The 24,010-nt window shown below is 41.9% G+C and overlaps 1 protein-coding gene across 2 annotated transcripts in view; it reads left to right on the forward strand.

Moving 5' to 3' along the window:
* The window catches only part of gpc5a (glypican 5a), a 948,795-nt gene that overhangs the window by 142,953 nt on the left and 781,832 nt on the right, over positions 1-24,010 (forward strand). For both annotated transcript variants that reach the window (XM_063048513.1, XM_063048514.1), the window contains exon 5: positions 17,509-17,634. In XM_063048513.1, coding sequence (XP_062904583.1) covers positions 17,509-17,634 — 126 coding nt within the window. The remainder of the gene's footprint in view (positions 1-17,508; positions 17,635-24,010) is intronic.

The raw sequence follows: 24,010 nt of genomic DNA on the forward strand, positions 1-24,010 counted from the left end.
AATGATTTGAGGACTGGAACCCAAATGCTCTGATATAGCTATATAGAGCTTGAAAGACTTTGAGTTGTGTGCACAGATTAGATCTATTTTTCTGAGAAAGGATGTTCTTTCCATGGAGAGTATGCAATAATGGTTTAGTACAGGGGTCCCCAACTTTTTGCGCACTGCGGACTGGTTTAATATTAGTGATATTCTTGTGAACCGGCTTACCCGGGGTGGCGGGGGGGGGGGCGGCGCGGTGGTGTTCAAGTTTTACAGTGGGCGTGACGGAATGAGGAAAGGTGCAGCTGACTCATATCGTTTCATATCGCCAAATCATATCGTTTCCTCACGGCCCGGTGGTTGGGGACCACTGATTTAGCAGACTGCTCTCTGGGGATAGACAGGCATGGGTTGATTAAAATAATATTCAATAAATCTTAAAAGAATGAGTGGGGATTTTGTGGAAATCTAACATTCAACCAGGGCTAGAGAAACTTTGTGCAAGGAGGATGTTCCTGATGGCTGGAGAGTCTGAAACCTGTGTTTCATTCACAAAATAGACTGAAATCAGGAATTCACCCAGTGGTGAAATCATGGACCTCTTTCACACAGAAGGCAGGGTAGAAGGATGTAGGGGAGTGTGGTGTAAGTCATTAAATATTTTCAAGGACAAAGTAAATATATTTCTTAATGCTAAAGTAATCAAGGGACATGGGGAAGGTAGGAACTCTACTTATCTATGCTTATGTTGAATGTGGAGCATACCCAAAGGACCAACTCCTTCTGTTTTCTATTGTCTATGAGAACTGGTTATTAAACAGAAGGCAAGCCATGGGGAGAAAACCAGGAATCTTTTCTGTGATTGACAGTCTGTGAATAGTGTAGTATTGCAGGGATGGTCCTTTGGGCATCAGCTGTTCACAAACTACCTTAACAACTTGGAGCATGACATTGCTGTTGCTCAAGTAACCCTTGTCAATCTTGGTGCCTGGTGCCAGGTGCATTTTGCCCATTCTTCTTGTGACTATATGCTTTATTTTCTGGTGCTCTAGTTTCCCCCAGTCCTCCAAAGATGTGGGTTGGTAGATTAATTGGCTGCTATATGTGGCTGAGTTGTTGAATCTCAGAATAGTTAATGGGAGTGAGGGCAGAATAAAGTGGAATTGGTGTATGATGGTCAGCCTGTACTCTCTGGACTGAAGTGCCTTTTTACATGCTCTGTCTCTATGATTTGACAGAGGGAACAAAATATCATAATTCAAAGTTTGTTGATGATACAAAATGAGGTGGAATTGTGAGGAAGGAGGGGATTTATAAAGGCCTGAAGGGGACACAGACAAACTGAGCAAGTAGACAAGCATAATCCAAGTAATTATGAGATAATTAGTGAAAATGGGCTTAGTTGCATATGAAAACTATTTCACTCCCTCGCATTAACTTTCCTTTCATAAGTCATCAAGGATAAATAATTAAAACCCTTCAACTTCACATCATCTGAAATATTTGAAAACCAGAAACCTGCTACACATAATCAAATGCCCAGGAAGGCAATGAATACAGTAATTGCATTAATTCTGAAAATGATATTGACCAAGGTTTCACAGACAGTTTAGAGCAGAAGTTAACTGCTGAGCAAGCACAAGTCATTTTGTTAACAACTCCAGACTGTGGTTTTGAAAGGAGAAGTGGGTTTGCCAGTGAGTAATGTGAAAGAGTCAAGACAGATCAGGGTGCAGATGTGTGACCATTGGACAGTAACGATGTTGTTGACTGTCTTCATTAGCAACTCATTATATGAGAGAAAAGGACAACTTCAGTGAGAATCTGACTACTTATATATATCTAGAAGTGGGAGATCCTCTGGTCACTCAGTTTCAAAAGGCAGGTGATCAGATAGCAATGTTAAGGAAATAATATAGCTTTAGTCTGTCCATTCAGAATAGACGTTGACTGTAATTAGAATAAAGTATGATATTTTCTACTGTGTAACTTTTGAAATTAGGCCAAATATCACATACTAGGAGCTACAGACAACACATACCTCACATGCAATGAAACTAATTATGTGGTGTAACTGCCAGGGAACTCCCTTGAATACAGTGGATGTCAATGGAGACATGGAAAAGTACATCCAAATTGGTATATGCACCAATGATGTGAGCAGAGGCTGTGCTGAATTAAAAAATACTGCTGAGGGTTGCATTTTAAAGTTGTCTGGGGTAGAAAGGGGGCTGAGGAAAGAGCTCTAAAGGACAAGCAGAGACAATAGTCTGTGTAAGGAGAAGCTGTGAGCAGATGCAAGTTCAGGAACAAAAAAAATGTAGTACAGTAGGTGCATTCCACAATGCAGAAAAGAGGAAAGGAATGTATAAATATATCCAGGTTTCTACAAAACAGTCCAAAGAAGTAAGTGTTTCTGTAGGGATTGTTAGAATTAAGGAAAAATCCAGTGGTTGGAACAGAACGTCTACCACGTCCGGTGCCTCTGGCTAGATCTGCTTGACTCATAGCCACCTGGAAAACATGAACCCATTCACACATAAAGAATTAGTAGGTCAAATTTTAATTGATAGATAGACAAGCCTGCAAAACCGACCAAACTCATGATGTCACATGACAGATCAATAAGTAGTCACATCTCTCCACCCGCAAGTTTGTATGTGGAACCAGCCCGATAATATTCCAGTGGTTTTCTGGTCTGTTCTGATCCACACAAGCCAGAAACCCCAGAATGGAGTGTTGGTCTGGACTCAATGCTTTCAGCTGGGGAGTCTGCTTCAGTAGGTTGTGGTGCTAACCCATCTTGTTCACCAGCTTGTTCTGGAATCAGTGTTTCACTTGGCCATCCCCTGATGTGGTCTAGATGTTGGTGGCATACACTACCAACTGCAAGAGCTGAAATAGCTTGTTGGCCCTCTTTCACCACGACTTCTCCTTTCATCTTAGGATTGTGGTGAACCTAAACTGAGTCTTCCACCTCAAAGTTCTGATGTTCTGTATTTGAATCGTACGTCCGGCACTTTCATTATCCTTTATCTGTCTCTTACTCGGTCTTCCGACTCTGGGCGCAATAAATCCAATCAGGAACACAGCCTGTGGCCCATCAGTAGCCCAAATGGAGAGAAACCTGTGGTAGTTTGTGAGTTTATTCGGTACCAGAACAAAAACCAGTTGATCCTGGTGTGTATGTCCCCATCAACTTTTGTATCCCTTGCTTGACAGTCTGAACAGCTCTTTCAGCCATACCGTTTGATGATGGGTGATAAGGGGGTATGTGTTGCAATCAAGCTCCACTGTCTCGCAGAAATAGTTTGAATTCCTCACTTTTCAATGCAGGACCATTATCACAGATCACAGTATTGGGGATTCCACGCATACAAAATAGTGTGTGTAAAATGCTTATCATCGGCCAGCTGGTTGAAGTCTTCACCTCTTTGGCCTAGATCCATTTAGAATGTGAATCAATGACTACCAGTGGTGTATGACTGTCAATGGACCTGCGTAGTCTAGGTATAAACGTCTCGACTATTCTGTTGGCCTACAGCTTGGAACTATTGGTATGGGAGCACTTAAAGGTGGAGACTACTGTCATGGGTCACATGCAGAAACAATGTGCTCAATTCCTTCATCAATTATTGGCCACTAAACGTAATTACAGGCTAGCGCCTTCATAGGTGATATTCTTGGACATGCACAATGTAACTCTTCCAGAATAGGGGACCGTAGTTGTGTAGGAATTCTAGTACGAATTCCTCACAGTACAACAACGGTTGTAGATACTAAGCTCGTGTTGACGTCAGGCACAGGGTAATGCAGTTTCGGGGATACTAGTTGGCCATCCATTTTCTATGTACCTCTTCACTTGTACCAATGTTATATCTCACTCAGGTTATCTTTTTACCTGAGAGGCAGTATTCGGAGATGCTTTGACCCAGTCTACCCGTAGTACCAGTTCGTCTGGAAGTTCTGACTCATAAGGATATTCATGTATCAGAAGGCACCTGCAGTGCAGTTGTTTCTACCGAAAACATAAGATATTGTGTACAGATGCGCAGACAGGTAAAGGGCCCACCGTTGCATCTTGGTGGCACCGTCTGCAGCACTGCTTTGCTCTCACCAAACAATCCCACCAATGGTCCGTGTGAATCTCGAAACGTTGGCCGGACAGGGAATGGTGAAATGCATGACCCCAAAAACAACTGCTAAAGTTTCCTTGTCCAACTGTGCATACTTTTGCTCAGCTAGGCTAAGGTGCGTGACACGAAAACGACAGGCTTTTCATCACCGTCCGTATCCTTCTCGTTTAGCACTGCACCAAAATCACGGTTGAAAACTATTGGTGCCCCGGGTCTGAAGTGCACTAATGCTTGGGATTGAGTCAGCATTTGTTTGGATCTCTGAAAAGCAGATTCCCTTTCCTGCTTCCAACACCACCTCATATCTTTCCTCAATAAATCATTAAGCGGAGCAAGGAGCATGGCTGTGTGAGGCAAAAATCTGGCATAACGATGGAACATGCCCTAAACATAGAAACATAGAAACATAGAAAATAGGTGCAGGAGTAGGCCATTCGGCCCTTCGAGCCTGCACCGCCATTTATTATGATCATGGCTGATCATCCAACTCAGAACCCCGCCCCAGCCTTCCCTCCATACCCCCTGACCCCCGTAGCCACAAGGGCCATATCTAACTCCCTCTTAAATATAGCCAATGAACTGGCCTCAACAGTTTGCTGTGGCAGAGAATTCCACAGATTCACCACTCTCTGTGTGAAGAAGTTTTTCCTAATCTCGGTCCTAAAAGGCTTCCGCTCTATCCTCAAACTGTGACCCCTCGTTCTGGACTTCCCCAACATCGGGAACAATCTTCCTGCATCTAGCCTGTCCAATCCCTTTAGGATCTTATATGTTTCAATCAGATCCCCCCTCAATCTTCTAAATTCCAACGAGTACAAGCCCAGTTCATCCAGTCTTTCTTCATATGAAAGTCCTGCCATCCCAGGAATCAATCTGGTGAACCTTCTTTGTACTCCCTCTATGGCAAAGATGTCTTTCCTCAGATTAGGGGACCAAAACTGCACACAATACTCCAGGTGTGGTCTCACCAAGGCCTTGTACAACTGCAGTAGTACCTCCCTGCTCCTGTACTCGAATCCTCTCACTATAAATGCCAGCATACCATTCGCCTTTTTCACCGCCTGCTGTACCTGCATGCCCACTTTCAATGACTGGTGTATAATGACACCCAGGTCTCGTTGCACCTCCCCTTTTCCTAATCGGCCACCATTCAGATAATAATCTGTTTTCCTATTTTTGCCACCAAAGTGGATAACTTCACACTTATCCACATTAAATTGCATCTGCCATGAATTTGCCCGCTCACCCAACCTATCCAAGTCACCCTGCATCCTCTTAGCATCCTCCTCACAGCTAACACTGCCACCCAGCTTCGTGTCATCCGCAAACTTGGAGATGCTGCATTTAATTCCCTCATCCAAGTCATTAATATATATTGTAAACAACTGGGGTCCCAGCACTGAGCTTTGCGGTACCCCACTAGTCACCGCCTGCCATTCTGAAAAGGTCCCGTTTATTCCCACTCTTTACTTCCTGTCTGCCAACCAATTCTTCACCCACACCAATACCTTACCCCCAATACCGTGTGCTTTAAGTTTGCACACTAATCTCCTGTGTGGGACCTTGTCAAAAGCCTTTTGAAAATCCAAATATACCACATCCACTGGTTCTCCCCTATCCACTCTACTAGTTACATCCTCAAAAAATTCTATGAGATTCGTCGGACATGATTTTCCTTTCACAAATCCATGCTGACTTTGTCCGATCATTTCACCGCTTTCCAAATGTGCTGTTATCACATCCTTGATAACTGACTCCAGCAGTTTCCCCACCACCGACGTTAGGCTAACCGGTCTATAATTCCCCGGTTTCTCTCTCCCTCCTTTTTTAAAAAGTGGGGTTACATTAGCCACCCTCCAATCCTCCGGAACTAGTCCAGAATCTAACGAGTTTTGAAAAATTATCACTAATGCATCCACTATTTCTTGGGCTACTTCCTTAAGCACTCTAGGATGCAGACCATCTGGCCCTGGGGATTTATCTGCCTTCAATCCCTTCAATTTACCTAACACCACTTCCCTACTAACATGTATTTCACTCAGTTCCTCCATCTCACAGGACCCTCTGTCCCTTACTATTTCTGGAAGATTATTTATGTCCTCCTTAGTGGTCCGGGCAGTGCAGCGCGGCAGATTTAAAAGGGCAGACATCCTGCTTCGGGTTTGATTCGAAGAAGGAGTCTGAGAGTCTGAGTGGGAGTGCCGAGAAAGAGATTTTTGAAATTTTCGTTATTTTTTTTCTTCAACGGCTTTCTGAGAGGCGGGACTGCGCAGGCGTGTGACGTCAGGCAGTGCAGCGCGGCAGATTTAAAAGGAACAAAGCCTCATAGAGCGGGCAGCGTAGTTTGCGGGCAGTGGAGTGAGCCGGGAGCAGAGTGAAGACTTAAGGGCTTCGGCTCACCGGGCTTAGGCGGAAGCGGGCGAGGCGAGGAAGGTTTGACATTCATTTTCTGTTGCTATTTGAGGAGAGGGGCATTATGAGTGTGAGGGCAGTTTGTTGTTCTCGGTGTCGGATGTGGGAGGCCCTGGAGTCTCCAAGCCTCCCGGACCTCTACATCTGCGCCAAGTGCATCGAGATGCAGCTCCTAAGGGACCGCGTTACGGAACTGGAGCTGCAGCTCGATGACCTTCGTCTGGTCAGGGAGAGCGAGGAGGTGATAAAGAGGAGTGGAAGGCAGGTGGTCACGCCGGGGCCACGGGAGGCAGACAAGTGTGTCACGGTTAGGAGGGGGAAGGGGAAAAGTCAGGTGATGGGGAGTACCCCGGTGGCTGTGCCCCTTAACAACAGGTACTCCTGTTTGAGAACTGTTGGGGGGGACAGCTTACCCGGGGGAAGCGACAGTGGCCGTGCCTCCGGCACAGAGTCTGGCCCTGTAGCTCAGAAGGGTAGGGCAAGGAAGAGGAGGGCAGTTGTGATAGGGGACTTGATAGTAAGGGGGTCAGATAGGCGATGCTGTGGACGCAGTCCAGAGACCCGGATGGTAGTTTGCCTCCCTGGTGCCAGGGTCCGGGATATTTCTGATCGTGTCCAAGATCTCCTGAAGTGGGAGGCTGAGGAGCCAGAGGTCGTGGTACATATAGGTACCAATGACATAGGTAGGAAAAGGGATGAGGTCCTGAAAGGAGAATATAGGGAGCTAGGAAGGGAGTTGAGAAAAAGGACCGCAAAGGTAGTAATCTCGGGATTACTGCCTGTGCCACGCGACAGTGAGAGTAGGAATGCGATGAGGTGGAGGATAAATGCGTGGCTGAGGGATTGGAGCAGGGGGCAGGGATTCAAGTTTTTGGATCATTGGGACCTCTTTTGGCGCAGGCGTGACCTGTACAAAAAGGACGGGTTACACTTGAATCCTAGGGGGACCAATATCCTGGCAGGGAGATTAGCGGGGGCTACTGAGGTGACTTTAAACTAGAATGGTTGGGGGGTGGGAATCAAATTAAAGAGGCTGGGCGTGAGGAGGTTAGTTCACAACAGAGGGATGGGAACCAGTGCAGAGAGACAGAGGGGTGTAAAGTGAGTGTAGAAGCAAAAAGTACAAAGGAGAAAAGTAAAAGTGGCAGGCCGACAAATCCAGGACAAGCATTAAAAAGGGCCACTTTTCAACATAATTGTACAAGGGCTAAGAGAGTTGTAAAAGAGCGCCTGAAGGCTTTATGTGTCAATGCAAGGAGCATTCGTAATAAGGTGGATGAATTGAAAGTACAGATTGTTATTAATGATTATGATATAGTTGGGATCACAGAGACATGGCTCCAGGGTGACCAGGGATGGGAGCTCAACGTTCAGGGATATTCAATATTCAGGAGGGATAGACATGAAGGAAGGGGAGGTGGCGTGGCGTTGCTGGTTAAAGAAGAGATTAACGCAATAGAAAGGAAGGACATAAGCCGGGAAGATGTGGAATCGATATGGGTAGAGCTGCGTAACACTAAGGGGCAGAAGACGCTGGTGGGAGTTGTGTATAGGCAACCTAACAGTAGTAGTGAGGTCGGAGATGGTATTAAACAGGAAATTAGAAATGTGTGCAATAAAGGAACAGCAGTTATAATGGGTGACTTCAATCTACATGTAGACTGGATGAACCAAATTGGTAAAGGTGCTGAGGAAGAGGATTTCTTGGAATGTATGCGGGATGGTTTTTTGAACCAACATGTCGAGGAACCAACTAGAGAGCAGGCTATTCTGGACTGGGTTTTGAGCAATGAGAAAGGGTTAATTAGCGATCTTGTCGTGAGAGGCCCCTTGGGTAAGAGTGACCATAATATGGTGGAATTCTTCATTAATATGGAAAGTGACATAGTTAATTCAGAAACAAAGGTTCTGAACTTAAAGAGGGGTAACTTTGAAGGTATGAGACGTGAATTAGCTAAGATAGACTGGCAAATGACACTTAAAGGATTGACGGTGGATATGCAATGGCAAGCATTTAAAGATTGCATGGATGAACTACAACAATTGTTCATCCCAGTTTGGCAAAAGAATAAATCAAGGAAGGTAGTGCACCCATGGCTGACAAGAGAAATTAGGGATAGTATCAATTCCGAAGAAGTAGCATACAAATTAGCCAGAGAAAGTGGCTCACCTGAGGTCTGGGAGAAATTCAGAGTTCAGCAGAGGAGGACAAAGGGCTTAATTAGGAAGGGGAAAAAAGATTATGAGAGAAAACTGGTGGGGAACATAAAAACGGACTGTAAAAGCTTTTATAGATATGTAAAAAGGAAAAGACTGGTAAAGACAAATGTAGGTCCCCTGCAGACAGAAACAGGTGAATTGATTATGGGGAGCAAGGACATGGCAGACCAATTGAATAATTACTTTGGTTCTGTGTTCACTAAGGGGGACATAAATAATCTTCCAGAAATAGTAAGGGACAGAGGGTCCAGTGAGAAAAGGAGCAAAGTTCATGTATATTCCTTGGTGCAGGGGCTTCAAGAGTGGGGCAAGGCTTCTTTCTGATTGGATGTTTACCTTTGCAATCCAAGTGAAAACCCAGGTATTCTACATGATCTGCCAGAAGGATGCATTTCTCATGCTTTAGTCATAGACCAAATTGCATCAGTCAGGAGAAGGTTTTATCAAGATTATTCAGGTGCTCCTCTAGTGTCGACCCGACAATGAGAACATCATTTAAGTAAGCTATTGCATTGGGCAAGTCTTTAATGCAGTTTTTGATGGTGTGTTGGAATATTGCAGGAGATGAATCTATGCTGAATGGGAGCCTTGTATACTGTAACAAGCCTTTGTGGGTCGCAATAGTAGTGAGGCTCTTAGACTGTTCTAGCTTGAGCTGTTGGTCAAGTTTAGTGAGGAATTTTCTGCCTCTTAATGTTGTGTAGATGTCTTTTATCGTTAGAATCTGGTACATCTTGGTGGGTAGGCATGAATTCACTGTGACATTGTAATCTCCACATATTCTTATGCTCCCGTCATTCTTGACTAGTGGCATAGTAGGGGTTGGCCAGTGTGAAAATCTCAAAGTTTCAATGATCCTGTTTTCATGTAAGCACATAAGCTCCACCTCAACTTTGGGGCGAAGCATGTAAGGCAGGGAACGTGCCGTGAGGAACTTCTGTTTGGCTGTGCCTGATTGTGGAAGATGTACCTTGGTACCCTTGAGCTGACCTTCATCAGGATTGCTGAAGCAAAGTTTATCCTGCTTGAGTAAGCTATCGACCCGACATGTCGGTTTTCATCTGATACACCTAGGGCAGGCACTTGCTGTAGCCAATGGCTCCTGAGTAAGTTCACCCCTTCTCCCTTAGTGATATGCACTGGTAATCGGTGCAATAGATTTCCATGCTCAAGAAGACCCCTGCCACAACTAAGTAGCTCTAACTGCTCCCCCATGTAAGTCCTCGGTCTGTAATGCAGTGGTGTAAGTGCCTTTAAAGAGGCAGGGCCAAACATATCTACCCATGTCTTTTCACTGCACAGAGTAATGGCACATCCAGTGACAAGTTCAAGGGAAATTGCTCTGCATTAATCTTTAAAGCCATCTGTAGATGGGGACCTGGCCTGGACCATCTGAGTGCTTTACGAACCCGTCTGGATCAGTAACCACGTACTGTGCTGCTGTGGAACAATCTGGTCAGGATGGAAGCCGAGATCAGTAAATTTTTTTCTTTTGGCAAGTATGGTAGATGGAATCTTGCTGTCAACAGTCAGTGGCCTTCGGGGAAAATTCACCACAGTAGTAATATTGGGAACCCAGAGTATAATTCCCTTTTCCCTTAGCTAGGGACACTTTGTTAATATTAATATAATCTGTGGCAGTTGTATGTGATATATTTTGCACTGTTGCAACAAAACTGCATTCCTATCTGCCACTTCCATGCCACTTGTAATATCAAAGACTGACGTAAGTGTGAGCTCTGATTCTGCCAACAGGAAACATTGAATGCAAACATCATGCACGCCGATGACCTAGCGATCGCATATCGTGTCTTCTCGAACAGTGCCAAAATCACAAAATTCAGTCAGTTATCTTAATTCAACAACAAACATTGCTACTGATACATTTTCTAACTGAATACGAGTGTTGAATCAAAAGGTTTAGGATTATGATGAGACCCGATTAATCCCACAAGCTCTCCGTAAGATTTCAAAGAGGACAAATTGAGACTCACTATGCTTAGAACAAAGTTGTAAATTTTTGGACTGCATACACTGAGCAAGATGCTGGCTTTTTAAAAATTGGAATCAGTGATGTAATTTGCAGTGAAAAAAATGCAGTCTAAATGTTTGATGTAAGCATTCCAGTGGTATTGTTAATTACAGTATTCCTCAACTTTCCTAATTATACTCATTGTTCAAATGTGAGCATGTATTCCAAAAGATTGTGTGTCACAGATCCCATTCTCGTCGCCACTTAAAATTAAGGAAAAAACCCAAAGCTTGGAATAGAACATTTATCATGTACAGTGCTGTTGAATAGGTCTGCTTGACTCATAGTCACCCAGAAACTATTAACACGTTCACATGCACAGGATCAGTAGGTCAAACTTTAAGTGATAGATGGACTAGCTGCAAAATTGACCGATCACGTGATATCACATGACAGACTGATAATCAGTCACACAATGGATAGGACAGGGATGTTGGTAGATGAGAAACTGATCAGGTATACAAGTTAAAGGAAGTTCATGAGAGACTGGCCTCTATAGTACTGGAAGCAAGCCAGACTGAAACAGAGAAACAAATTTAAAGAGATTAGGGAAAATGGTCCTGTAGCATTATCAGTGTCCCAGGTGGGTGTGTGGTAAGTGCCAGAGAAGTAACAAAGCAATACATTTAGATTTGTAGTTGTGTATGTATGCAACTGGACTTGCACTCCATGAATGATGTATTGATTTACTAGTATAACTAATCTCTTAATGCAAATAAGTTAATTTATTTGTACTGTATTCTTTTAAAGGGAAATGTTGTGGCTCATGTATATTAGCAGTAGTTGCTTTGATGTGGTCACTTGAGAAACGGTGGGTGTGGTTGACTGATGCAATATTACATGTACCGTACCTTGTCTTGGATTCAGTTGACATTTGACTGCCACAATAGCCAATCGTATTTCTTGATGCTCCTAATCCATGTGAGTTATATAATACTCCGCAGTACAGTATTAGAACACTATAGAATTACTATAGACGTAGACAGCTAAGAGCCTTGTACCTGATTCATCCCATTATTTATAGCTGCCAGCTGAAAATTCCTTTAATAAAGCCATGCATATTGGAGAAGGATTGAACAAGAAAAATTATGGCATATAATTGGATAAAAATTCCAGGTATCAAGTAAAATGAGGTTAATTTTCTGCACAATTTAAGCCAAATTCTTTTCAGCAGTTAGGATACATTCCTTTTACATAAATGTACACAGACTTTGACATCCAATTCAAATTCTGCTGGCTGGCTATTGCCAAAGCACTGCGTTCAGAAACTCTACATTTATCTAACCTGTCTCCGCTACTTTCAATTTATCAATGATAACGTGGAATACAAACTCTTAAAACTTTATTTTCAGAGATGTATTGCATCTCAACAATATCTGCTTTTGAATTTAATTCTCGTACCTCTGTCAGTTGTTGAAGGACTATGAATGCATTCTTCTCTTTCACATTAAAAACTATCTTTTAATTGTCAATCCATAGGTTTTGTCAATGTTATCCCAATATTTGATCTAATTTTAAGATTGTGAAGTTTGCCCACAATATTCAGATATTTATCCTTGTTAGTTAACAATTGATAAAACTGGTCATACTACTTTAGAATAATGAAATAATTATAACTGTGTTTTTATATACTTAAATGTAGTAGCTTGTATGTTGATGTGCAGATTCATTTCCAAGTGTGGCCTTCAGCTCAAAATGGGCTTGAGGGGATGGAAATTAGATTAGGGTCTATGGATTGCTATTGATAGCGTAAAATAAATCACAGGAATATCAAGCAGGCGATGGACAAATAGAGAGATGATGCCTGTGAGGTAAGAAGACAGACAGTGCTGAGGAAGGAAAATGGATAACAGGAACTAATGTGAATGGGAGGTGCTAGGACTTCTTATTGATAAGCAAAGACAAAATCACCAGAGACTAACTCAAGGTAAATAATGACCAAAATGCCTGATATCATTATTAAAAAGAATAAAAGTGGTAGATAGAATGGGAAAAAGTGCCTGCCCAGAATGGTGTCAGTGCTGCTTCACTTTTGGGAAGAACATTTCGAATTTTGAAGGGCTATGAGATTTCTTTCCCTGCAACCAACTGGTAGCCAAAGAGAACCCTTGAGACACCACCTTCAAAGTGTCTGAAGGTGGCTGACTGACTGTAAAAGGATATTTTAGAAATGATCATTTGGTGAAAGAATGTAAAAAGTAGTTATTATTAAATGTAAGTTGAAAAAATTGTACAGTACAGAAAACATTTGGTTGATTGTTTTCAAAGAAAGCTCTGAGAAGGATGTTGACTGAGATAGTTTACAAAAATGTATAAGGTAAAAGCATTGAAATACTTCCAAAGTAAATACTGAAGAGAGTGATGAGATTAATTACACTGATGAGTGTAAAATTGTAACACAAAGTAAATGGGTAGACTACCTCTTGAGATTAGTATACATCCATACAATTACAAGATACTCAATGTAAAATGCATGCTTGGGTTTGCCAAGACCAAACAGATTCATTGAGATTTGAAGATTTTTTTAATGCTTTACCAGCAATATACAGTATAACAAACTCAGAACAGCTAGCATTTGTTCGAGAAGTGTGTGCAACTTTACAGACAGAGTTAGACAGCATAGCAACAGGCACATTGGCCCAACTCAGCAATGCCAAACGAAATGCAACACTTACATTTGTCTGAGATAAGTTCCATCTGTCATTCCATATACAAATTTCTCAGTTGGTTTAGATATTGTAAGCTTAGACTACCATCTTTACTGTCTGCTATAACATCAACTTATGCGTAATTTTCAAACTTGCCAATTGTATCAAAAACTTTTCTTACCCAAATCATTAATATATATCAGAGTCAGGTCTTGTATGATGTGAAATGTATGGAAACAACAGGAACCCCAGCATTGATCCCTATAGGCCCCTAGTCTGAATAATAGCACTTAACGACTATTCTCTGTCTCCTATTAATACAATTTTCTATCCAATAATTATTTTCATTTAGCTCACCCTGGAACCCATGTGATTTAATATTCCAGGCCAATCTACAATGTGAGGCCTTGTCAAAGGTCTTGCTAACGTCCACATAGTTGAAGTTTACTGCCTTGCCTTCATTAGTCCATGGTCAACTCTTCAAAAAAATCCCAGTCAAATTCATGAGGGATGATATCCCATGCACAATGCCATTGCCTTTATCGCTAATCAGTCCTTGTCTTTACAGATGCATATATCCTTCTTTCTCAGTAAAATTTTCACTGCTGATACTTGCTTGGCTTATCCTTGCAGCCCTTAAATAAAGGCACAACATTAGCTATCCTTCGGTCTTCTGTTCCTTCACCTGCAGTTTATACAATTACAAAAATTTCTGCCGGGGCCCCAATAATTTCTTCTTTGCTTCTCAAATCTTCAAGTTCAAAGTAAATGTATTATCAAAGTACATTTACAGTGCCTATAAAACGTGTTCACCCCCCTTCGAAGTTTTCATGTTCTATTGTTTTACAACATTGAATTGCAGTGGATTTAATTTGGCTTTTTTGACGGTGATCAACAAAAAAAGACTCTTTCGTGTCAAAGTGAAAACAGATCTCTTACATATAAAGCAACACATATAAAAGTTGCTGGTGAATGCAGCAGGCCAGGCAGCATATCTAGGAAGAGGTACAGTCGACGTTTTGGGCCGAGACCCTTCGTCAGGACTAACTGAAGGAAGAGTTAGTAAGAGATTTGAAAGTGGGAGGGGGAGATCCAAAATGATGGGAAAAGACAGGAGGGGGAGGGATGGAGTCAAGAGCTGGACAGTTGATTGGCAAAAGGGATATGAGAGGATCATGGGACAGGAGGTCTAGGGAGAAAGAAAAGGGGGAGGAGTGAAGCCCAGAGGATGGGAAAGGGGTATAGTGAGAGGGACAGAGGGAGAAAAGGAGAGAGAGAAAAATAGTGTGTGTATATAAATAGATAAATAACGGATGGGTTACGAGGGGGAGGTGGGGCATTAGCAGAAGTTTGAGAAGTCAATGTTCATGCCATCAGGTTGGAGGCTACCCAGACGGAATATAAGGTGTTGTTCCTCCAACCTGAGTGTGACTTCATCTTTACAGTAGAGGAGGCCGTGGATAGACATATCAGAATGGGAATGGGACGTGGAATTAAAATGTGTGGCCACTGGGAGATCCTGCTTTCTCTGGCGGATAGAGCATAGGTGTTCAGCAAAGCGGTCTCCCAGTCTGTGTCAGGTCTCGCAAATATATAGAAGGCCACATCGGGAGCACCGGACGCAGTATATCACCCCAGTCGACTCACAGGTGAAGTGTTGCCTCACCTGGAAGTATTGTCTGAGGTCCTGAATGGTAGTGAGGGAGGAAGTGTAAGGGCATGTGTAGCACTTGTTCCACTTACAAGGATAAGTGCCAGGAGGGAGATCGGTGGGGAGGGATGGGGGACGAATGGACGAGTGAGTCACGTAGGGAGCGATCTCTGCGGAAAGCGGGGGGGGAGGGAAAGATGTGCTTAGTAGCAGAGGAGATGGAGGAATTGCGAGAAGGGGATTGCATTTTTGCAAGAGACAGGGTGAGAAGAGAAATAGACAAGATAGCTGTGAGAGTCAGTAGGCTTATAGTAGACATCAGTAGAAAGCTGTCTCCAGAGATAGAGACAGAAAGATCTACAAAGGGGAGGGAGGTGTTGGAAATGGACCAGGTAAACTTGAGGGCAGGGTGAAAGTTGGAGGCAAAGTTAATGAAGTCAACGAGCTCATCATGCGTGCAGCAAGCAGCACCAATGCAGTCATCGATGTAGCGAAGGAAAAGTGGGGGACAGATACCAGAATAAGTTTGGAACATAGATTGTTCCACAAAGCCAACAAAAAGGTAGGCATAGCTGGGACCCATATGGGTGCCCATGGCTACACCTTTAGTTTGGAGGAAGTGGGAGCAGCCAAAGGAGAAATTATTAAGAGTAAGGACTAATTCCGCTAGACAGAGCAGAGTGCTGGTAGAGGGGAACTGGTAAGGTCTGGAATCTAAAAAGAAGTGGATAGCTTTGAGACCTTCCTGATGGGGGATGGAAGTATATAGGGACTGGACATCCATGGTGAAAATAAAGCGGTGGGGGCCGGGGAACTTAAAATCATCGAAAAGTTTAAGAGCGTGAGAAGTGTCGTGAACATAGGTAGGAAGGGATTGAACAAGGGGGAATAAAACAGTGTCGAGGTATGCAGAAATGAGTTTGGTGGGGCAGAAGCAAGCTGAGACAATGGGTCTACCTGGATAGGCAGGTTTGTGGATCTTGGGTAGGAAGTAGAAACGGGAAGTGCGGGGTGTGGGAACTATAAGGTTGGTAGCAGTGGATGGGAGATCCCCTGAGCGGATACATATAAATGAAGATGACAAATAAAGATGAGAATTATTCATTAAAGCTTTCCCATCTCCCAAGGTTTACATATAGGTCCTTTTAGGGAAAAATATGGTCTTTTGTTACCTCCCTCGTTACCCTTTTGTTATGAATATGCTTATAAAATCTTTTAAGATTCTCCCTTGGCATATTTGCCAAAGATATCTCATCCCTCATTTTTGCCCTCCTAATTTTCTTGTTAAGTATACTTCTGCATCACTATTAATCTTAAAGTGATTTGTTTTACCCTAGCTGCCTCTTTCTGACATATGTCTCCTTGACTGGATCCTCAATACCCCTTGTCACCCAGTGTTTCCTAATTCTAACAGTCTTGCCCCTTACTTGAACAGGAGCACGTTGACTCTGAGCTCTCCCATTTCATTTTTTAGAAGTATTCCCCTTAGTAGATGTATCTCTATCTGGTGACAGACTTTCTCAATTAAACTTTGCAAGTTCCTGTCTAATGCTGTTAAATTTAGTTTTGTCCCAATTTAGGATTTTAACTTGTGGACTAGTTCTGTCTTTTTCCCATATCTCTTTTAAAGCTAATAGGGTTATGGTCACTGATCCTAGAATGCTCCCCAACTAATTCAGCAGTCATTTAGCCAGCCAAATTTCCTAAGAGGACATTGATTATAACCTCTTCTTTAGTACGGCCACAATAAACAAAGTTTGCCTAATTAGATCTCTTAATAACATCCCAGCCCCTCACAATTTTAGGGAAGTTAAAATTGTCATCTGTTAAAACCCCATTTTCTCTACCCCTGTGATTTTCCTACATGTTTTCTTTGAAGGTCGTAGTATAATTCTTTCCATGGTTTCTTTAATTAGAATAGCTTAACTCTAACGAAGTTAAGCTACCTTAAGTTAATTTAAGCTACAGTTTTTCCTGACTATATTTATTATTTACAGGAAATTATCATATCACTGTGACCTTTAAGGCAGCAATACCAAGTAATGGTATTTCTGTTTCAGACTGATTTTAATTAACAGCATCATACTGTATAGAAGCAGGTGCTTCTGTGCATGATGCTGATTATTGACGTCTCAGGTTACAGCAGAATAGTCACTAAAACTGGGAGTAATATTTTGCAACTCAGTTAAATTAATATTGCTGTAATATTTCATTTAAAATCTGTGAATTGGATTCTGCCTTTAATACCAGTTCCAGGAAAACCAACAATGCCTTTTGACCAATTTCACCAGCAGTCATTTTTCAATTCAACTTCCTTATTTCCAGCTCAAAGTGCTTTTTCATTGCATTTTTGCTGATATGATGAATCACACATGCTCGAGGTTGCTGTGTATTTTTTTAAGAGACTATATTTTTTGTATGTTTCAGAGAGTTTATTAGTAGTCTGCGGTTATATAGAACTTTATACGGTGGCCTGGCTGATCAGCTCTGTGTGAATGACTTGGCGACTTCTGATGGATTAACTTGCTGGAATGGAGAAGATGTAGTCTCGAGGTGAGTGTTGTTCCGCTCATGGGATTATCATCCAGAGGCTAATCTGCTTTCAATCAAAAACATAAATGGTTTGTTACTTGATATGATGTGCTATTTATTGTCTTATTCTTTCTATTTGTAATTAATACTGAGGTTATGTATTATATCCATTATAAATCTGTAAATATGCTTAGACCTTGAGATACTTGTTGCCTCTATGAATGAAACAGACAAAATGAAGGATGGTCCATCATGAAGTACTGTGGTACAGAGGGAAAAGCTGACAAGTCAACAAATTAACAAGTTTAAAAAAAGCTAACCATTAAAGACATTTTATTTACTTATATCAAGCATCTGTAGACATGTGGGGACAGCTGCACCCTTGCTCTTACTGTGGGTGTTGGGTGTTCCAATTTCTTGCTCTTGACTATTTAAAAATTCTTAAAAGAAATACTAAAGTAGAATTCTTTGGTTGTTAAACAAGCTGAATCTTTTAAATTGACTATTATAAGCAAAAATAGAGAGAAACTGTGAAGTAAATATCAGAAGTTAACGCTGAGGGTTTCAGCTGATGTCACAGAGTAAATCTGAAAGAACTTGAAAGGAGGATATTTTAATACTGGAATTCTGAAATATAAAAAAGGATGTATGAGAAAATTAAACATGTCTGGAAAAATATGGATGGATGACCTACCATCAGAATACTAAAGCATTACAGATTTAATTACCTCTAGAGCAGGGGTTCCCAACCTTTTTTTTCTTCCATGGACCAGTACCATTGGATCTGTGGATCCCAGCTTGGGAACTCCTGCTATATCCCATCACTAAATGTAGGTGGCCATTCTTCATCCTCTGACCTTCCCGTGGTTACATTGAACATAGAACCCAACAACACAGTACAGGTCCTTTGGTCCACTATGTTGTACCAAACTTTTAACCTACTCTAAGGTCAACTCTATCCTTCCCTCCCACATAGCCATCCATTTTACTGTCATCTATGTGCATATAGAAACATACAGAAAACCTACAGCACAATACAGTCCCTTCGGCCCACAATGCTGTGCTGAACATGTACTTACTTTAGAAATTACCTAGGGTTACCCATAGCCCTCTACTTTTCTATGCTCCATGTACCTATCCAGGAGTCTCTTAAAAGACCCTGTCATTTCAGCCTCCAGAACTGTCGTTGGCAGCCCATTCTATGCACTCACCACTCTCTGCATAAAAAAAATACTTACCCCTGATATCTCTTCTGTACTTACTCCCAAGCACCTTAAAAGTCCTCTCGTGTTAGCCATTTCAGCCCTGGGAAAAAGCCCCTGCCTATCCACACGATCAATGCCTCTAAGAGTTTCTTAAATGGCCCTTATGTATCCCTCTACCTCTTCTTCTAGTAGGGCATTTCACATACCCACCACTCCCTGTATAATGAACTTACCTCTGACATCCCTCCCATTCCTCCAATCACCTTAAAATTATGCCCCTTGGTATGAGCTATTTCTATCCTGGGATAAAAGTCTCTGGCTATCCACTCAATCTGCTTCTTACCATCTTGTACACCTTTATCAACTCACTTTCCATATCACAAAAAAGAAAAATGCCCTAGCTTGATCAAACTATTCGCGCAAGGCGTGCCCTCTAATCTAGGCAGCAAGCTTGTAAATCTCCTCTACACCCTATCTAAAGCTTGTGCATGCTTCCTATAATGAGGCAACCAGAACTGAATGAAATAGTCCAAGTGTTATCTAACCAGGGTTTTAATAGAGCTGCAATATTACCTCAAAGCTCTTAAACTCTATTTTGCAGTCAATGAAGGCTAACACACCATATACCACCTTAACCATCCTGTCAGCTTGCATGGGATAGACACAGACCAAAAGATCCCTGTGTTCTTCCACACTGCTAAGAATCCCGCTATTAACTCTGTAATCGACCTTCAAATTTGACCTTCTGAAGAGGATCAGTTCACAAATCTCCGGGTTGAACTCCATCTGCTACTTCCAGCTCTATTCCATATTCTCTCACTGTCTCATTGTAACTTACGACAACCTTCTACACTGTCCACAGTTCCACTAACGTTAGTGTCATCTGCAAACTTAATAAGTCTCCTTTACACTACCTATCCAAATCATTTATAAAAAGCACAAAGAGCAGCGATTCCAGAATACAATTGTATTTCTGTTATACTGACTGTCATGTTGTACATACTATTTATTATATATTACTATGAATTGCACATTGCACATTTAGACGGAGGTGTAGCATAAAGATTTTTACTCCTCATGTATATGAAGGATGTAAGTATGTAATAAAGTCAATTCAGTAGATCCCTATCGCATACCACTGGTGTTCAGGCAGAATATGCTCCAGCTACAACTTCTATGTGCAAGCCACACGTCCAATTTTCCCTTGATCCCATGCCTCCTGACCTTCGGAATGAATGGTCCATGGGAAATCTTATCCAACACTTTACTAAAATCCACATACACCTTATTCGCTGCTCTACCTTCCTCAATAAGCTTTGTCACATCTTCAAAGAATTTAATCTTATGTATATTACCTTATTATGTTATTTTTATATATTACCCCTACCCGGTAATATTCTCTCCACACTTATGTATCTACAATCTCTCAACCCTGATCTAGCTTTCATAGACTTTCCCCATTCTGATCTTTTCCATGATCTGTGGTGGAAGACCATGGAAGAAAAGTATACTTCATGATTTGTGTGCAGTTTTGGGATAGTGCAATTTTTACATCTTGAAAAAGAATGCTGAGTATTTCAGTGAATTGAATATTTTCTACACCAACTGATTTCAAATAATTATAAAAACAAAGCAGATGTATGAAGGTTGTGAAGGTGAAGGCTTGTGAAAAATCGATTTAATTTTCAGTAGAATAATTACCAGCATATTGGTTGCCAGAGTTGGTAGTGGGGATATGCTCCCACTACCTATTAAATACTCCCAATGGTGCACATCTCAAATAGCCTCTGACAGCCAAGTCCAGCTCCTGCCTTTCACGTGTGGCTTAGCACTAAGCCCAGCAGAGCTGTTTATATTAACAGGAGAAGGGGCAAAGGTGACGTCTTAAAAGCAGTCACTTCAGGCAGATGGGGCTCATCAGCCGTGGTTGACAGCTCATCTAGAAGGAAAACTCTGATCTCAAACTTCCGCTGCCTTACGTCTATACCCATTCATGGAGAAGACTTCGGGAGTAAATGTCAAGCGGAGAAGGTCGGAGCTGGAGTTCAACACTGACAGGCAACTTCTGCGACACCGCTGCTGCCAAGCTGTATCAGTCTGTGCTGTTCCTTTGGATTCATCAGCTACATGCAGAGGGTGAGCCTGCTACATGAGCAACAGCTTGCTCTCCGTATCATACTGCCCTGGCTTGCGTATCATGTAGACAACTGGGACGTGATATCTATGGTTAACCCTGACCAACAGGGGGCATCGATGTCCACGAATAGGAAATTGTGATAATGACCTGTGTTTCATTAACTGGTTGTGAAATACCAGATGGAACAAGGTTTATCCTTGAATTTATCTGGAACAATAGGAGATTGTTGATGGAGATAAGACAAGACATTAGAAGCTCTTGGCTATCTCAGTGTACTGAAAGTAATCATTCAATGTGCAGTTGGTCTGCCTGCCATTGATAAGATTGTATTTTGAGTCGTTCAAGTAGTAAGTCAAAGTGAAAGTAAGTAGTTTCACCTTAAAGGAGTGTTTGGGCTCTGGAAATAAAGAAATGATGGAGCAGTTGTCACATTTTTTTTGTGCTTGGGATTACTTATTCTTTGGAAAAAGGATCATTGGTTAAAAGACAGAAAAATAATTGTAAAAAATAGTTTTGTTTGTTTCACGTACATGGAAACAAGGAGACATATAGTAAAATGCGTCATTTGTGTCAACGACCAACACAGTCCAACTGTGTGCTGAGGGCAGCCCACAAGTGTTGCATGCTTCCAGTTCCAGTATAGCATCCCCACAATTTACTAAACCCTAATCCCTACGTCTTTGGAATGTGGGAGGAAACTGGAACACGCAGTCATGGGGAGAATGTACCAACTCTTTATGGGCTGTGACTAGTAGGCCACTGCAAGGATAATAAAGATTAGCTTTATTTGTCATATGTATATCAGAGCAATGGCCAACACAATCCGTATATGTATTGGGGGCAGCCCACAGTGCCCGCAAGTGCCACTGCAAGGATTAGTGCTTCAGCCCTTGTTATTCATAAAAAATAATTTAGATGAGGAAGCTAATTTCCAGGTTGTAGGCAATGCAAAGAAGAGGTTGGGGTTGCATGTGGGGGGCAGTTCATGAGCTGTGAGGTGGATACGAAAGTGCTCCAATATGAATTAAAATGAATGAATGTGAAGTTACCTATGGTTATAAACACAGTAAGGGCAGATTTTTATCTGAATGGAAAAAGTTCAACAAGACCTGAGTGTCCTTGTACACCACTTGGTAAAAGCAAGCATTCAGGTACAGCAAGCAGTTTGGAACCTGATTCGAATATTTGTTTTCATTTAAAGAGATTTAGTATAGCATCAGGGATGTTTAGCTCCAACTGTACTGTGCCTTGGATGTCCTATCTGAAGTTCAGAAGTTCTTGACATTAAAGGGAGTGCAGTGAAGGAAGTAGACATTTTTAATGCAAAAGGAACGAAGCTATACCAGAGAAATTGAGAAAAGGGTACAATAGTAGATGATCAGAATGATTGTATTACATGGTAGAACAGGCCTGAAAAACCAAATTATCTACTCTTGCATCTATTTTCAGTGTTTTCATGCTCCTGTTTGGTGATGGTGACAAATGAGTCATATTGCCTCTTGCTGATTGGGAGTTTAAAAAGTGAGGTTTGTACACAGTCTTCCTGGGGGTGCAGCCTTGATGCATGAAGTGTTTTGGTGCGTAAGCTCCATGGGGCATCTTACCACTGCCTTCTGCTTTGTCACTGTGAGAACAATTCAGTCAAGTGGGTGGATGGTGGATCTTTGTTACACTCTTATTGTTTCTAAATAATTAGTGATGGTGAGACATGTTGGGCAGCTTGGTTGAGTGGAATGCACTGCCATGTGGAAGATCATGGGCACTTGAACATCTTGAAGCAGAAAGGTGAATAGTCAGAAGGTATGGCTCATATCGGTGCTAGCTCTGTAGGTAGAAAGAGGGATGAAGTTCTACGGGCAGAGTTTAGGGATCTAGGAAAAAGATCTAATATTAGATTTCAATGGAAATCTTCTGGAATGCTGTCGGTGCCATGTGGTAATAAGCACCTGAACACAAAAGTAGATCATGAATATATGGGTAGTAGGATCATGTGCAAGAGAAAGCTGTAAATTGCTGAGGAATTGAGAATATTTCTGTGGGAATTGGAAGTTGAGAGTCTTTCAACAGAACCAGAATCAATATTCTTGTGGGAAAGTTTTCTGGTGCTGCTGGGGAAAGTTTTACCTCACTAGCAGGAGGTCGGTAACCTAGGGTAGAAGTTGAATGGAGAAAATTTAAGCTGAAAAAATGAGGGGTATATCAGACAGCGAGGAAAAGGAAAAGACAAAAATGCAACTACTGAGTAATAATAATAAACTAGGGAAAATCTGCAGATGCTGGAAATATGAGCAACATGCACAAAATGCCAGAGGAACTCAGCAGGTAGCATCTATGGAAAAAAGTACAGTTGACGTTTCAGGCCGAAACATCGGCTATACTGTTTTCCATAGATGCTACCTGCTGAGTTCCTCCAGCATTCTGTGTGTGTTACTGAGTAATAATAACTAGGTTGTGTCATGAAGGAGGTGAGTGTGTAAGCCAATATAGTCAGAGTGATTAAAAATGATAAGGAGAAACTGTTCGGTCAATGTTATTATTTTAATGGGGTCAATGAAACTGGGAGTGGTTTAACAATGAAAGTTGTTATTGTCGGTGAATACACAGACTCAACAGTAAGAAAACCACCTTTCTCAAACTCCGTACATCTCGGGCCGATATGAATTGGGGCCCACCAGAGTGGGAGAGCCAGGATGTTTCGACCACCCACACATCAATCAGAGAGAATACTTTGTAAATGCTGCCCCCCTGCAATTACCTGTCAGAAAGAAATAACAGATCATACATTGCATACAAATATTAAAGTATATTTACAAATTTCAGTTTTATCAAAAGTTAGTAGGAAAATGAAAACAAAAAAATAAAAAGGGCCCATTGCAGTTAACTCAGTCCAAATGTGCACATATGTTGGAGCTCATCTTGAAGTAGTCGTTATCTCACGTGCTGGACCCACGGTCTGTGTGAAAGCACACACAACCTTGTGAATGTTGCTTGAAATCCTTCTCAAACAAAAGGGCTCCCCCACGGGAGTACTGGTCCTTCCTCCTTGAAGCCATTC

Source organism: Mobula hypostoma, chromosome 5 (assembly GCF_963921235.1).
Source record: "Mobula hypostoma chromosome 5, sMobHyp1.1, whole genome shotgun sequence".
NCBI lineage: Eukaryota > Metazoa > Chordata > Chondrichthyes > Myliobatiformes > Myliobatidae > Mobula > Mobula hypostoma.